Here is a 14,478-nt window from a genome sequence, read left to right on the forward strand (position 1 = left end):
GCTGTCAGATATGCACAGCAGGGGTCGAGGGGCTCAGAACGGATAAACCCCCCGGCCTGCGCCCGGCCCTGCCCCTCTCTTACAGCCTCCATGGCAGTTCCCCTGCAGCTGAATAGAACCATCAACGCTCTGTCTTCAGTGCAGTTTCTTGTACATAGAAAAAGGGGACAGCACAAAGCGTGAAGCAAAGCCAAGAAGGTGGCACCTGATTTTAAAAAGAATACATTCAGTACATCACAAAAAAATGCGGTGGAACTCACTCTTCCAATTGGGTTAGGCAGGAGGAAAATGGATTTGGAAAGCAAATAAGAATCGCTCACTTCAAGCTATAAGGTGGCTACTAAACACAGACTCTCCCGTGCATGTCCTGCTCATTAGTTCTGCGCTTTGGACATGCCTGCGGCTTCCCTGAAGCACCCTCTCTGGGTTACTCTTCCAAAGGGGTTCCTGGGACATCTGCATAGGGAAGCTGCCTGAAGCAATCACCGTTTGTTATCCTGTCAGGTTTCAGCCAGGGCAGATAGCCTGTGCATGCAGGGACTACAAACTGCAGGCATCGCAACTTGTGGATCCCAGGAAAAAGGGGGTACACGATATGAATTTACGGTACAAGGCTGTCACTGAAACAAGCCATGTGAAGTGGAATATAGTACTTCTAGCACCAGTGAAATAGTGTACGTTAAAAGAGTATTCATCTATATACAAAAAAGTCATGAAAACTTATTTTCAGGACATTTCTCAAGATCTTGAGAAATAGACCTCTGTTTACTGGTAAGGGAAGAAGAAGTAAGAAACTAAAAAGTGTCCATCCCAATACACACACCACCACCACAAACACCACGACCCGCCCCCAAATTACCTCAGGTGAGCCGCGGCCTTTTTAAAAAGTGCCAGCATCTAAAGCGTATGTAGTGACCTGGAACAACGTTGCTGCATATTTGGGATTCAGATGATACAGGGCAGCGTGAGGATTGCTAACATGGACAAAACAGCGGGACTTACTTTGCCTCTTTATTTCGGTAGCTAGGTAAATAGCTAAGGATTGAGGCTCTTGTGGCGAGGTGTCTGCTTACCCTTGAGCAAACAGTACTTCCATAAGTGCAAAACCAAACCTGCAACGTTGGGAATGGCAGTTTCCTGCTGACACGCATTTTTTTCCAAAAGGCAGGTGTCTGCTTCCTATCTGGGGCCATCTTTGTGCACGCTAAAAATAGTTCATGCCCTTAGTGCAGTGCTGAGAGTTTTGAAAGATGGACAGCAGTGTCTGGTACACACCTTCTTCAGGAAGGTCAGGAAGGGCTTCTTGACCTTCCTGAATTTTTTCAGCGGTTGATCTCGAAAAGCTTTTCTTCTCTCCTTTTCTCTTCTGGTGTGCTTTCAGCCTCTTCTCCAGAGACCTGTTTTCCCTTTCTGTTTCTTTGCTTTTCATTTTCCTGAAACGAAAGACCCTGCAAACCTTGATATTCCACAGTGTTATTAGAGAGGTAAAACCACGATCAACTGGAATCAGTTCTCATTTTAAACAAAGGGAGCTCATTTTACCTTCTTTCCTCTGAAAGGCTCATCAGCTGTTCCGGGTCTACCGAGGAGTCTGCTGTGCTCTCGGGGGTGGTTGGAAGCAAAGGTACAAGCGCCTGAACCGGAAAGGTTGAAGTTGACAGGTGGCAAGACACCTGGAGCAGTAAGCTACCGTTTTCCAAATTGCTACCTTAGCTCCTCAAATAAGATCCCTTTGGTTGCTTTGCATTATCCACATTTTGCACCGTCGTAAGATAGGCTTCAGGAGCTCTGATGAATTGGGATGATGGGCTGCCCCTTCTCGCGGGCTGGGGCACCACAAACTGGAGGGGTCTTGGAGGGTAGGACAGACCCTTGCCAGCTTCGTTCTGCTGGGCTTTCTTCTGCCTTCCTGGGACACGGTTCTGCCGTTATCCCTTGGGCAGCATTATCCCATTCTGGGGCGTGAGCCTTTTATTTTTAAATCTGCGATTTTGTATTTGACTTCTTGTAAGTATTTAGATTGATTAAGCACATTCCCAATGCATCTGAGAAACAACCTTTCTGTTTTTTCTTCTCTATCATTACAGGGTGGGAAAAGTCAAACAGACAAGGGATCTAATGACAGGAGGAGGCACAGCAGCTGCTTGGACCTATCAGAAACTACTGTCATACATGAGAAACGTGTCAGTGTTTGTTGGCCTGACATCCCTCTACTATTTCTGATTTCACCACCATACCTGCCCCTGCTTCTTTGTAGAGGATGAACAGAGAGGGTGCTGTGTGCAAGAAGTCTTTTGCCTGGGGCTCTGCGTTTGCTTCACCTGCACGGCTCCTTTGATCTTCCAAACGCACCCGTGGAACACAAAAGCACGTGCAGCAAAGTGACCTCGTGGAAGTGGACAACACCTAAACCAAAATCCACCAGCAGCACAATAAGGAATTGGACCAGAAGCCCCAGATTTTGAAAACCCTCAGCCCCTCCTCATACCTGTGCACCTGTCCACAGGTGCTGGCACCTCCTCGGCTGATGGAGGGGAGAGGCCGGCCACCTCCTCCCCAAAGATGTCCCCGCAGTTTTCAATCACAAACTGCACCAGCACGTTCCCCTGCACACATCAAAGCCTTGGTCTCAGCCTACGAGTTTTCTCCCTTTGAGCCTCCCAGTTCCCCCTGCCATCCCCCTGGGGAGGGAGGGAGGGAGGGAGGGAGCAGCTGTGTGTTGCACAGCTGGCGGCCCCGCTTGAACCACAGCAGCCTATGAGCAACAGTTAGCTGGTTGATGGTGAGAGTGCTCATCCTTCGTCCTCCATCAGGGTGCGGGCGTCTCCCGTATCACACTGGGACGCAAAAAAGCCTCAGCAGTCCGGCTGCTGTTGGAGCTGCTGGAAAAGCTTTTTGGGCGAGCCGACGTATTTGTAGTGGCCAGCATGGCAGTTTGCTTTATACCGTTGCCCTGAGCGTGGGCGTCTGAAGAAACTGCCCGGCAGTCAGTGTGCAGGGATGACGGCCGCAGGGGACAGCAAGCTGCAGGTGATGGTCAGCGGCGGCACCGTGTCTGCCTGCGTGTTGTCCCGGCTCTGAGCTAATGGCGCTGCTCCCCAGTGGAGCATCCATCGAGCCTGAGCACAGGCTGTGTCTTAGCCAGAATCCGAGCAGGAGCTGAGGGGACAGTGACACCTCCAGAGGTGCCATCCGGCCCCCACCTCCCTGTGTGACTGTGCTGTGAGTCCTAAAGCTCAGCCGTGATGCCCACTGGCAAGGAGTCTGGGCCAAGGGATGATCCCAAAGTCCTCCCCTAGGACGCACCACCAAACAATATCTGCCCAGTCCCCAATTATCACATGGCAGACGTAGTCAGAAGAGAGGAAAGATCATTTTATTGAGGACATCAGCTGCAGGCTGGGGGGGTGGTGGCTACCCAGGAGCCCCAGGGCTTCAGGCAGGAAAACAGCACCTGCAACAATAAGAGCCAGGAAGCACTGCTAAAGCCACAAAGCCAGGACGAGGCGTGACTTGGTTGCCCTTGCTTTGGGGAACGCTTTACAAAGTGCCTTGAATCAGCGCTCCCGCCCAAAGGACTGGTTCTCTTCATTTACTCCAGCAGCCTCGGCAGACAATAAAAGCCTTACACAAGCAGCCTGCCACAGCAAGAAAGGATCTTCCTGACTTGCCGTTCAGTTCTCAAATGTTACGTTACTGCCTGTGGAACAGGGTTTAATAGGCTGTATTCCCAAGACCTCTGACTCCCCTTTACTGACCTGGGGCCTCGCGTTTGTGCTTTTCCCAAATGATATTCGTTCTAGTGTTTGGTCCACAGTTCCCCATTCTAGTATCTAATAGTGCATTCCACCACTTCATACGTTGACTTTTCAATCGCTTCGTCCGTCTCTGGCCGGCCCCCTCGCAGGGAACACGGAAACGCAGATCGGGACTCCCCACTCACTTCACAGTTAAACTGTGTCTCTCACACACATCACACTTGCTGGGCAGCCCTCAGCCACACAGGCAGCATGTTACATACAACTCTAGGACTGCTGACAGTTTGCGTTAGCACACAAAGTACGTGTTTCAATGAACAATTGCCAAAAACCAAGTTCTAATTTTTTCTGGCCCTAAGCAGGGGCCCTCTGCTCTGTTGCCCCTTCTTCCCCCAGTTTCTTACCGGAACTAGTAACTCCAGCTCACCAGCTCCTTGACCATGGCTTCAATCTGTTCCTGAGCCACATGCACATCTTCTGTAGGTCCTTCCAAAGTGATGTTATCCTCTCCTCCAGTGAATTTGATGTGAACCTTGAGGTGAAAGACAATGGATCTCTTAAGAATTTGCCAAGATCCAAGCCAGGCCAATGCTCTTGGTCAGGCCTACACCATCCATCCCTGCCACTAAGAGATGCGCTCCTTCCCAAAAAGCCCAAACAAAATCCCCACAATTTTACAAGTCAGTAACTTAACGATTTCGGCCATATGGCAGTGCCTAGAGCCCAAGGCTCTGGTGCTGTCCCAGTTTCTGCAAGGGCTTTGGAGAAGTTTACCCATCTAGCCTTTATCTAGATACCGCCTAACTCACCAGGGAGAAGCCTCGCTGCACTCGCCATTTCCAGGTATCCTACTACATCAGTTCTCAAAACAGCACCACATAAAGCTTCCTTGGAAGGGCTCAACCCATGACAATAACATAGGAGGAGCAGTGTTTGCAGCAGTAAAAGAGAGGGTTCCCTTGAACAGCAAAGATCTGTGTCATTTCCCCCTGGGTTTACCCACGCTAGAAGACACCTCTCTCTTCCGTGACGAGTGATCTGGACTAAACCTTCTTCTACGCCGGGGGTGCTAAGCTAACCAGCTCATCCATACCTTTGGCATCTGCTGAGTTATTTTGGCCAGGTTCTGTCCTTTCTTTCCAATAATGAAACGATGAAGCCAAGAGGGGGCAGAGACCGAGGAGACGGTAAAACTGTTGGCCTGAGAGACAGAAAAACAGAGAAGCTGTTTGATGGACAAACTGGGAGAGGCCTTCACAACAATTCAGTTCCAATTCCCATGCTGCACCTCCGGTATTGACTTCTAAGCTGCACCTCTAATGGCCCAAGAGAGACCACCCCCGCTACACCTGTCAGTGCTCACAAATGTATCTTCGCGGGACCTTCAAAGGAGGCCTAGCCCATCTTGTCAGTACCTTTGCATAGACTTCAGTCAATGCTTGCCCAAGTTTCTCAGGCTCGCCTCGCAGTATCAGCGTCTCCGAGCTACTGTCAGTGGGTGGGATCTCGACAGAGACTCCAGTCTTCTCCAAGATCTCCTGCAGGGAATTCCCCTTGGGGCCGATGACATACTTGTGCTGGGACTTCTTCACCTCCACTGCAATAGTAGTAGTCTTCTTTTTCTGTAGGGGCAGAGACACTGAGGCATCAATCACAAGGGGGCGGGGAAGGACAAGAGCGACAGGAAGAGGCACAAGATGCAGTCAAACTCTGCACCCAGCAAAGAGCAAAGCCAAGCTGAGCACAGTGGCTCGGCAGTACCCTAGCACCCCTTGGACCCCTGCCTACAGAAAGCCTTGTGCTCAAAAATTCACAGGGGAAGTACAAAACTAGCATGCTGGGTCAAGCTCCCTGGGACACGGCATGCAAGAGACCACACACACACACACACACAGGCATGTCGTTGTCGTCGTCCCCGTCCCCCCGTTGGACAACAGGGTTCAACTCCCAGCCGTCTCCCAGGCAGTGCCGTGATGCAACACTGTGCAGGCTATAAGCCGATTGTTGAAATCCAGACCGGTACAAATACAGACCTAACCACGAGGAGAAACAGCCCAGCAACCCACAACAAGGATATTCACAGCAGCGTTGGCTGTGGGAAATAAACTGGAGTGACATTCACTCTTCAGCAACTTCTGCTTATGTAGCAGCTTTGATACTGTCAGCTGGCCACCACTGTAGACCTCACACTTCTTTCCTTCCTTAGTAGCCCCGGTGTGAACAAGAGCCAGGGGAGCTCTTGGTGGCCTGCTAATTCCCACGATACAGAAAAGCCAGAAATCTGTCACCTCCCGGATAGTATCAGCCCAGCTCCCACTCTGCCGAGTGAGGAAACGGTAGGATTCGGGGTCATGTACTGCAAGGGCTGCTGAGCCAGATGCAACCGAGGGATGCACAAAAGTAGAACAAGAAGGGAAGAGTGCCTAGGAGCGGGTGCCAGGGGAAGGTGGGAAGCTTTATGGACCATCCGTACCTTCTCCTCATAGATCTTCTTAACGCGAGCCACAGCCTGGGCTAGTTGCTCCTTTTCTCCGGTGAAGACTATCTCGGTCTTGTTGACACTGGGTGGAGGAATGTTGATGCGCGTCCCTGTGTCCTGCATGAGCTCCCTCACCAGCTTGTTGTAAGGGCCAGCAATGAAAGGGTGGTACACTTTCTCCACGTCCAGCCGCTCCACGGCACGCTTATCCTGGAAGAGCCCACAACAGACCTTGGTGGGAACTGCCCTCTATATTACAGTCTCTGCCAGGCACAGCTAAGTTCCCAGGGGTGTCCTGCCTGACACTCTGGCCCAAGCAACCTTCTCAGTTTGCGGGCTTGTAGATCTCCACCTCTTTCAATCTACAAATACGGTTGCTGCTGCTGCTCCTTGTTTACGATATTCACCCCTGTGATCTCCTGCCTTATCCCAGCTGGCACCTAAGACGCTTCACTTCAACTATCAAATGCTTGTTTGGGCTTCAGAGATGGACAAAACGCAGCACAAGAAGTTTCAGGACCTGGCAGCGGTGCTCATACAGCCGGCGAGTGGCACAGTATACGTCTCCGTTCAGGCTAACGTTAGCCACTGACTGTAGCCACGGTGGCTACAAACTCCGACTATACCGTGGGGAAGCAAAATGGCTGACCAGCTAATGCCATGAGAGAGATCACAGTACTGAGGTACCTGCTCAGCGGAGATAAGCAGGATCTCGTGCCGGGCCTTCTCAATCCCTTCTTTAGTGCCGCTGATCTTGATCTGGTTGCTGGGGTCATCTGGGCGGGGGATCTGCATTTTGGTTGCAGTTTTGAGCTTCAGGTCCTGCAGCCTCTCACCCTTCTTTCCAATGACAAAACGGTGGTGCTCCTTGGGGATGGCAACTGTCGCTGAAGCCTGCGGCAGAAGAACCAAGCATCTGTGAAAAGCCTTGCCTGCACTGGCAGATCCACAGGAACAGAGCCAGGGAAAGCAAGGTAGACGCTGCTCAGCGGTACTGCTCCTCAGAGCAAACACAACGCCTTCCCAGCACATTCTGTCTGAGGGCTGACACTGTACCAGCTGATCTACAGTGCCTCTATGCCAGGAGTATAAAGCCCACCTTTCCCTCAAAACCCTTCTGTTTGCACAGGAGCAGTACTCTGAATTAGCAAAGGCCTTCCGACACAGACGAGGAGGTGCCTCTCCTCCAGTGTAAGACACCAGGCAACAACTGAGATGGCAGCGCACAGCTGGAGTTTATCTGAACTCTGGCATCTGCTGCCAAGGCTACAGAGAGCAAGACGTACAGTATGACTCCTAGGAAAGAGAAATTCAACACCAGAAACCTACTGCAGGAGGCAGGCAGCTAGCAGATGCTTACCGCTACTTAAGTGCTAAGGCGTCTTCAAGTGTAGCACATGCTGCTCCTGGGACTGCTTCTAGAAGGCCCCGCATGCAAAAGGGGTCCTTCTCAATCTACCATTAAAGGGCTGCTCTATACAAGGGCTTCCTGACTTCTTCCCTTCTCACTGAGTTTTTACAGGTCTGGTAGCTGATGACTGCTATCGTGCTCCTGATCCCTGTGATTAGGCAACCACTAACAGCAATCAGACAATGAACATTCAAGCTATAATGGAAAAATAAAGGATGAAGAAAAGATCACTCGGTGTGACTTTTCAGCTCTGTGTTCCTGTCCTGAAGCTAGCCAAGCCCAAGAGAAGCTGGAATACAGACACACCTTCCAGACCTGGGGCCAGGGCAGAAGGAGCTATATTTGAGAACAGTGGCTCACGGGTCTGTGGCGGCACGACCTGAACTGTTTTTTCAGATGCACATTGTGGATGTAGGGTTTCGTTCCTTTCTCTTTCCTCTGGCAGGGTATGACACAGGGGCTGAACAGCGCTAAGCAGACATGGTATTAACATTGCATTACCTACCTTTGGCATTATACTTTAAAACACACTGCAACACCTGGCTGCGATACATCCTAACAAGAGCTACCACCTTGACTATGAGCTCAAGAACCTTAAGGTAAGAGATCAAAACCTAGAGGACTGAAGCAACCGAAACAACAGGGTTGTGGCTCCTTACCAGTGTGCCTTGAGTTACACAATGCAGAACCCTGACCCGAAGCTTTTGGCTTTTGGCAGGACTTCCTTTCCTCTACTTTTCTTTCTCCCAGCCTTCCACGTTCTCCTCTGAAGGACTTCAGGAAAAGCACAGTCCCGTTCTCACACACTACTAGCTTTGTGTGTGAGGCTCCTGCACCCCCTCCAGCACCAGCACCTCAGCACAAAGTCACTGGTTGCAACTCAAATGTTCCAGAGATCGCAGGCTCCACGCTTCATGCAACACCACGGCCTGTAATTACCTTGGAACCCTATTTTAAGCCTCATTCCCATTCCAAATTGCCAGTTGGGTGCTTTGAAAACGTACAGCAAAGCTGAATTAGTCATACCTCTTTGGCTTACAAGCACACGGGCCCAAGGGTCTCAAAGCATTTGCGAGTCTTGGGGAAGAGCAAAGACGAAGGCAGAAACAGTTAGATGCCCTCACCCGAGTCTGCAGTCGAGCGACAATCTGCTTCCGAGCCTTCGTGACTGCTTCCGCCTTGCCAGAGACCACGATCGAAAGGCCCTGGTCCTTTGCGAGAGACAGCTCCAGGTGAGCTCCCGTCTTCCGCATGATGTCAAGGCAGATCTTGGCCTGCTCGCCTTCTCCAAACTGATTCATGCCCTTGTATTTCCTCTCCTCCAGTGGCACATGGAACACCTGCTCAGCCACGGGACAGACACAAGCAGGGCACAGCAAGGTGTCAGTGTGCTTTGGATTGTCAGTGCCTCCCTCTGCAATCCTCCCTTCAGGCCTGTTCCAGCTATCTGTGCAACAGGGATGCAGAGCTTTGTCTGGGCAGTTTTTCAACACATCCCTCCCCCTCCAGAGCAGTCCTAGCATTCAGCTTCAGTCTTCCTTGTGCGCCAGGGCAAAGGACAGCAAAGAGGCAGTTACTCTGACACACTAAGGGATTTCATACTCCAGGAAAAGCTTCACTTCACCTACTTTTTGGAGGGATGAAAAGGAGGGAGATAAGACACCCACTCCCACCAACCTGAGTGATGACAGAAGCCTTTATTGGCCGGATTTTGCTCCAGGGCCCAGCAGGTTCCCGGGCAGCTTCCAAACATGGTGCTTTCTCAGGGAGCGCAGGGAAGGCTTCCTCGTAGGTGGGAGGATCCTTGTCTTCTTCAGAGTTTAAAGCTGTTACTGCGGTGAAGCAAACAAGGCAAATGAGATGCTCTCCCCACAGAAACGCCCCCATTCATAGGCAGTGCAACTCTATTGAGGCATCATCAAAGAGAGACAACAAAGGACTTGTGCACTACTATTCATCCTGCTACAGTTATGCTTGTGGAGAGCAGCCGAGTCGGGAGCACAGCTGAGCTCAGCACAGCACAGACTGCAGTAGGTGCCGCCATGGATGCAGGAAGCAACCGTGCAAGTGAATGGTGGCAGCAAACAAGCACATTATGGCCAACTTTGTTGAGAGGAGCTTGATCGGGGGACAACAGGCCAAGCAGAAGGAAATCAAAGGGACACAGCAAGGCTGTAGGTCAGAAGGGGACAAGACAGACACATGCCCAGGAAGAAGGCAGAGAGAAGCAGAAGCACTCTAGTTGGGGCAGAGTCCAGGGAAAGCCTGTAGCTTATGTTCGACTCAGCTGTGCACTGGGCTGTGCCAAGCGGGCCAGCTCGCAGCTGGAGAATGGGTGCCGAGACCCATCAGTGAGTCAGTCAATACGGTTATAATGACTTTCCCCAACACCTGGCTGAGCAAAGGAGGAAGTGACAATCCAGCACACTGATCCCACGAGGCTCTCTTGCAGCCCAATGACCCATGCTTGCACATGCCCTGCCCCACGGCTGACAGCGTTGCTAGCCAGAGCTCTGTGAAGATCTGAGGCTTGCCTCCGCCTGGCCCTGCACTGTGCAGCACCACCGATGTGCTCCTGTGGGTGGAAAGCCAGAGTCTGGCAGGCCGCCAGCCTAGGAATGGCGAACGCCGTGCCTGGACACTTAGGGGGAGCCGGAGGCATGGAGCGAGCTTGGCTAACAGCAAGGAACCTTGCCTGCGCAGTCTCTATTTAGAGGCACATCACAGGAACTCAGCTGTGTCTTCTCACCTTTCACCTGCTGCTGCGTCAAGCCACTGCGGTGTTCGGCAAAGCTCTCCTGGGTCAAAAGTGCCACCGAGCTCATCGTCGACCTCCCACGCACACACACAATCTGGGTATGCCACTGGAAGAGACAGAGGAGGCAACGCTATTACCAGCACCATTCAAGATGCACACAAGTCACTCCAGGAAGGCAAAAGACGTGTTTACTGAGCACTTTTCCAGCCGGCCTCTTGAGAAGCGCCTACAGGGCCAGTCTGCTGCCCTGTTCTCTTGCTGAACCACACAGAAACTCAGGGGGGATTTTTCCTCATAGCACAGCGGGCATCAAAACCAGAGCTCCTCGTTAAGAAGGCAGAGGATGTGCAACCTAAGAAGCCTCTTGGAAAGGGGGACACCCCAAGCTGTTAAAGCATACTCTCATTAATCTATCAAGTATTAATGGCGTGCAGTTTTAAAACCAGTCTCCCAAGGTACACATAGGCAGTGCAAGACCCTTGTGGAACCCTGGAGAGAAAACAAAAAAGAGCCCAGGATGCTGCCTCTTCCTGAAAAACTTACGCCTTGATTACCAACCGAGCATGAGCACCTGGGGCCCAGAGAGCAGCTCCTGGTGTCTCCAGCTCCTCTGCAATCCCTCCCACAACAGGCTCTACCGAGCGTGACCTTCCCTTCCGCTCCACGTACAGTCTCACAGCCCACAGTAAATACCACAGCCTCCTGGTAGCAGACTCTGCTGGAACTGCTTCTAGAACCCCCCCCCCCCAGAAAAACAATCACCCAAACAAAAAAACTACCTGCAAAGCCCACTACAGTACATCATGCAGCCTAACAGTTTCTTCTCTCAAGGTTAGGAACATTAGGAAGAGAGGCCTAATCCTGCAGCTGGGTTTTACTTTCCTGTCTCTACTTTATCTGTTTTCATATTTTAATACAAAGAACACCTCCCTACTTCTTGCACAGACCCGTGTTGCAAAAGTTTTACAGGCTCTGGGCCTCTCAGTGACATGCTCTTGGACAAGTGAGACTCCTTACATGCTGGGTGAACATGCCTTTCCCAGCCCACTTCAGAAAAGCCCCGGACTTTCTGCAGCAGTGCATGTCTTTGTCAAGGATGTCACAGCATTTCCCTAAGGGTAATGCTGCAGAAAGAAGGCTGCTCTTGTGCTTGATCCACAGGGGCTAAAAGGCTTGTATTTCTTGTTATAGTGTCTGCTCAGGCCGTGCCTGGGTGCCCACTCCTGCTAAGGATGGGACCAACGGATCTGCAACTTCTCTCTTTCTGGCCGCAAGGGAAGTGCAAAGGCAGTTTCCAGATCCTGCCTTTACTGCTTGTCAGCTTCAAAACAGCCACGAGGACACCTGCCAGGCTCTTGCTCTCCTGCTGTAAGGTTCATTTGATAAGCTCTGCACAGTATAGGCCTGAGGATTTTCTTCTGTAGCATTCTTGAACACAAAACAAATGTGAACCATAGTTTAGTACTTTTCTTTTTTTTTTTTTAAGAGAAACAATGCTTTCACATGAAGTGGGTATTTTGCAGAAACCCACAGATCAAATTGTCAGATACCCTCACAGCCACGGCGAATGAACTTTTTCAGCCATACGCTCGCATTCAGTTTGAACATGTTAGACTGGTCTCAGTGCAGCTGCTGACTGCTCTAACCACCTGACTGGTAGCGGCCTGGGTGAATGACCTGGATCCCCGCAGCAGCACAATCCTAAGTGCACTTGTATCAGCTTAACATGCTTCTATATGCAAAGGGAAGAGTATGTTTTGGGAAAGGCAGTATCAGCGGAAATACTGTAACCAATAGCACATCTTGATTTTCTTTGACAAGGTGTGAACCGCACAGGGGGGCTTATCTGGGATGGCTCTGCACTCTGATAACAGCTGTAAAATCCAGGGTTACAGATCTCTCTTCCAATAGGCCGTACCCTCTTCAGAAGCAGCTTAATGTGCATTGGGAAAAAAAGACTAGCTACCTGACCGAGAGCAACTGCCCTTATCCTACCAAAGAAAAAGTTACCATTGTTACCGGAGAGCGGCGGGGAGGCGACTGGGCGACCGCCCCCCGCAGCCCTGTCCCCTCGGGGGTGGCCCCGGCCCTCCCACCAACCCGCGGGGCAGCCGCCACAGACAGGGGGAGCGCGACGTGACTCAGGGATTTTGTCCGTGCCCTGGGTGCCGCCGGAGCGCTCCCCGTTGCCGGCGCAGTGCGGGGCGGCCACTGCGTGGGGGAGCGGCTGGGGAGGCCGGCAGGTTGGGCGGGTGCAGGAGGCCGGTGGGCCGAGCCCCTCCGCGCAGCCCCCGCACCCCCGCTCGCTGCGGAGGGTTGCCCTGGCGGCACGTGGGCCACACCACGCCAATGGGAAAGGCCGAGACCACAGAGTGCAGTCGGGTGCTCGCTGGACATCCCGCTTGCGGAGCCCGTCTCTCTGCTGCCGCTGTCTTGTTGGAGGCAGCGCAACCCGCCCGGCCGCAGAGACGGGCCCGCACCCTCCTCCCGCTATAGCTGAGGCTATACCCCCAACCCCCACCGCCCGCCCCGCGCGGCCAGTGCCACCGCGTGCCCCGGGACCGGCCTTACCTCTAGTAGGCCCGCAGCTAAGCCTATGCTGGGCACGAGGCCGAGGGGCCTGCCGTCATCGTGGTCAAGAAGAGAGATGTGTGTGACCTCCCAACATACGGGTGGTCCCTCCCCTGTGTGCCCTTTGTCAGCCGGTTGCTAGGGGAAGAGCCCGACTCGTTCCCATAGCAACCGACCAAAGGGCACATGGGGGCGGGGCCACACCTGTGTTGGCAGGTCACGCACTTCTCTCCTCTTCACCAAGATGGTGCCCCGGGACCGGCTTTACCTCTCGTAGGCCTGCAGCGAAGCCTGTGCTGGGCACGAGGCCGAGGGGCCCGCCTCTTCCCGCCAGCTGTGCGCGCGTGGGAGCGGCGGTCGGGGTCGCTGGCTGCGCGAGGCGCGGGGCAAAGGTGAGGAGACGCGGCGGGAGGGGGGCGGCCAGCGGCGCTGCCCTCCCTCGGCGGGGCTCGGGGGTCTGCCTGCGTGGCCCCCGTCTGGAGGGGCGGTGCAGGACAGCCCCTTCCCCGGCTCTCCGGGAACTCTCCGGGAAGCCCCTCTGGGGTGCTGAGCAGGTGCTGGTGAGGAGGAAGCAGCCGAGGGGAGCTGTGGGGTGGGGCACACACACACCCCTACCACCACCACCCCCATACCCACAAACACCCCCGCCCACCCCGGTCCATCCCTAAAATCCTTCATCAATTCCCACCCGTCCGTCCCTAAACCCCTTCCCCCGCCCCCTCCCCTACTCCCGTCCCTCTGTCCCTGGCATGGCCCAACTGCCCAGCACCACCAGACCACTCTGGCCCAAACACCATAAGGCAATGGTTCCCACCTGACAACAGCAAGTCGAGGAACCTTTTTTTTCCTAAATAAAGACATTTTTGCTTCATATGCTGCCCACTACACCAAATTATGTCTTGCTGACTGACTGGATACCCAGCAAAGATGAACTCCACATCAAATCGATCAAATATATCAATCATTGAAACATATCCAAGGTAGTTTCTTGTATTATAATACAGGAAAATAGCATGCAATATGATAAAAGGAAACAGCAGTAGCTATTGTGAGCGATATGACAAAAGAGCAATAGGAGCGAAGCACCAAATTGTCACTGCAAAGCCTTAACGAGACTAAGGAAAGGAGACATCACCAATTCCAACCCCAACATCACACAAGACCACCCTTTATCTGGGAGCGCCCTTGCAGCCGGCACCAGCAGTCTCTTGGGAAATGGGAAATTCCCCTGGAGAAGGTGCCAGAAAGGAATTCCCCTGCTGCTTCTCAACCTGCCCTGGCAGACATGTGAGGCACAGCACAAAAGTTCTGCTCCCTGATTTCTGTGGTGAGCAAAATTGACACGGCACATTTGCAATATTACACAGACCCAAGAAGTCACCTTGGAAAAGTAAAAGCTCCCCTGGAGAAGTGCAGCGAATGAAGAGACGGGACGCAGCTTGATGCAAGCAAGTTGTCCCTTTATTAGTGATTTTCTTACAATTATATATGTTTCTACCTT

The 14,478-nt window shown here is 52.5% G+C and overlaps 1 protein-coding gene across 1 annotated transcript; it reads right to left on the bottom strand.

The window, feature by feature from the left end:
- Positions 1–3,389: 3,389 nt before the first annotated feature.
- Positions 3,390–10,538, bottom strand: LOC130143545 (vigilin-like). Its single transcript, XM_056326238.1, has 9 exons — positions 10,398–10,538; positions 9,326–9,480; positions 8,773–8,988; positions 6,925–7,131; positions 6,232–6,447; positions 5,174–5,380; positions 4,852–4,959; positions 4,163–4,290; positions 3,390–3,454 (listed from the first exon to the last, which is right to left on the bottom strand). Exons 1-8 carry the CDS (start codon positions 10,471–10,473, stop codon positions 4,168–4,170), a joined length of 1,308 nt encoding a protein of 435 aa, XP_056182213.1. The 5' UTR covers positions 10,474–10,538; the 3' UTR covers positions 3,390–3,454; positions 4,163–4,167.
- Positions 10,539–14,478: the final 3,940 nt, after the last annotated feature.

This window comes from Falco biarmicus, unplaced genomic scaffold (assembly GCF_023638135.1).
Source record: "Falco biarmicus isolate bFalBia1 unplaced genomic scaffold, bFalBia1.pri scaffold_429, whole genome shotgun sequence".
In the NCBI taxonomy this organism is placed as follows: Eukaryota; Metazoa; Chordata; class Aves; order Falconiformes; family Falconidae; genus Falco; species Falco biarmicus.

Coding starts and splice junctions, on each gene's coding strand:
- LOC130143545 (XM_056326238.1), bottom strand. CDS start 10,473: ATGAGCTCGGTGGCACTTTTGACCCAGGAGAGCTTTGCCGAACACCGC. Junction 4,960..5,173: donor TGACTGAAGTCTATGCAAAG/GTACTGACAAGA, acceptor TCTGTCTCTCAG/GCCAACAGTTTTACCGTCTC. Junction 4,291..4,851: donor TAACTCAGCAGATGCCAAAG/GTATGGATGAGC, acceptor TTTCACCTCAAG/GTTCACATCAAATTCACTGG.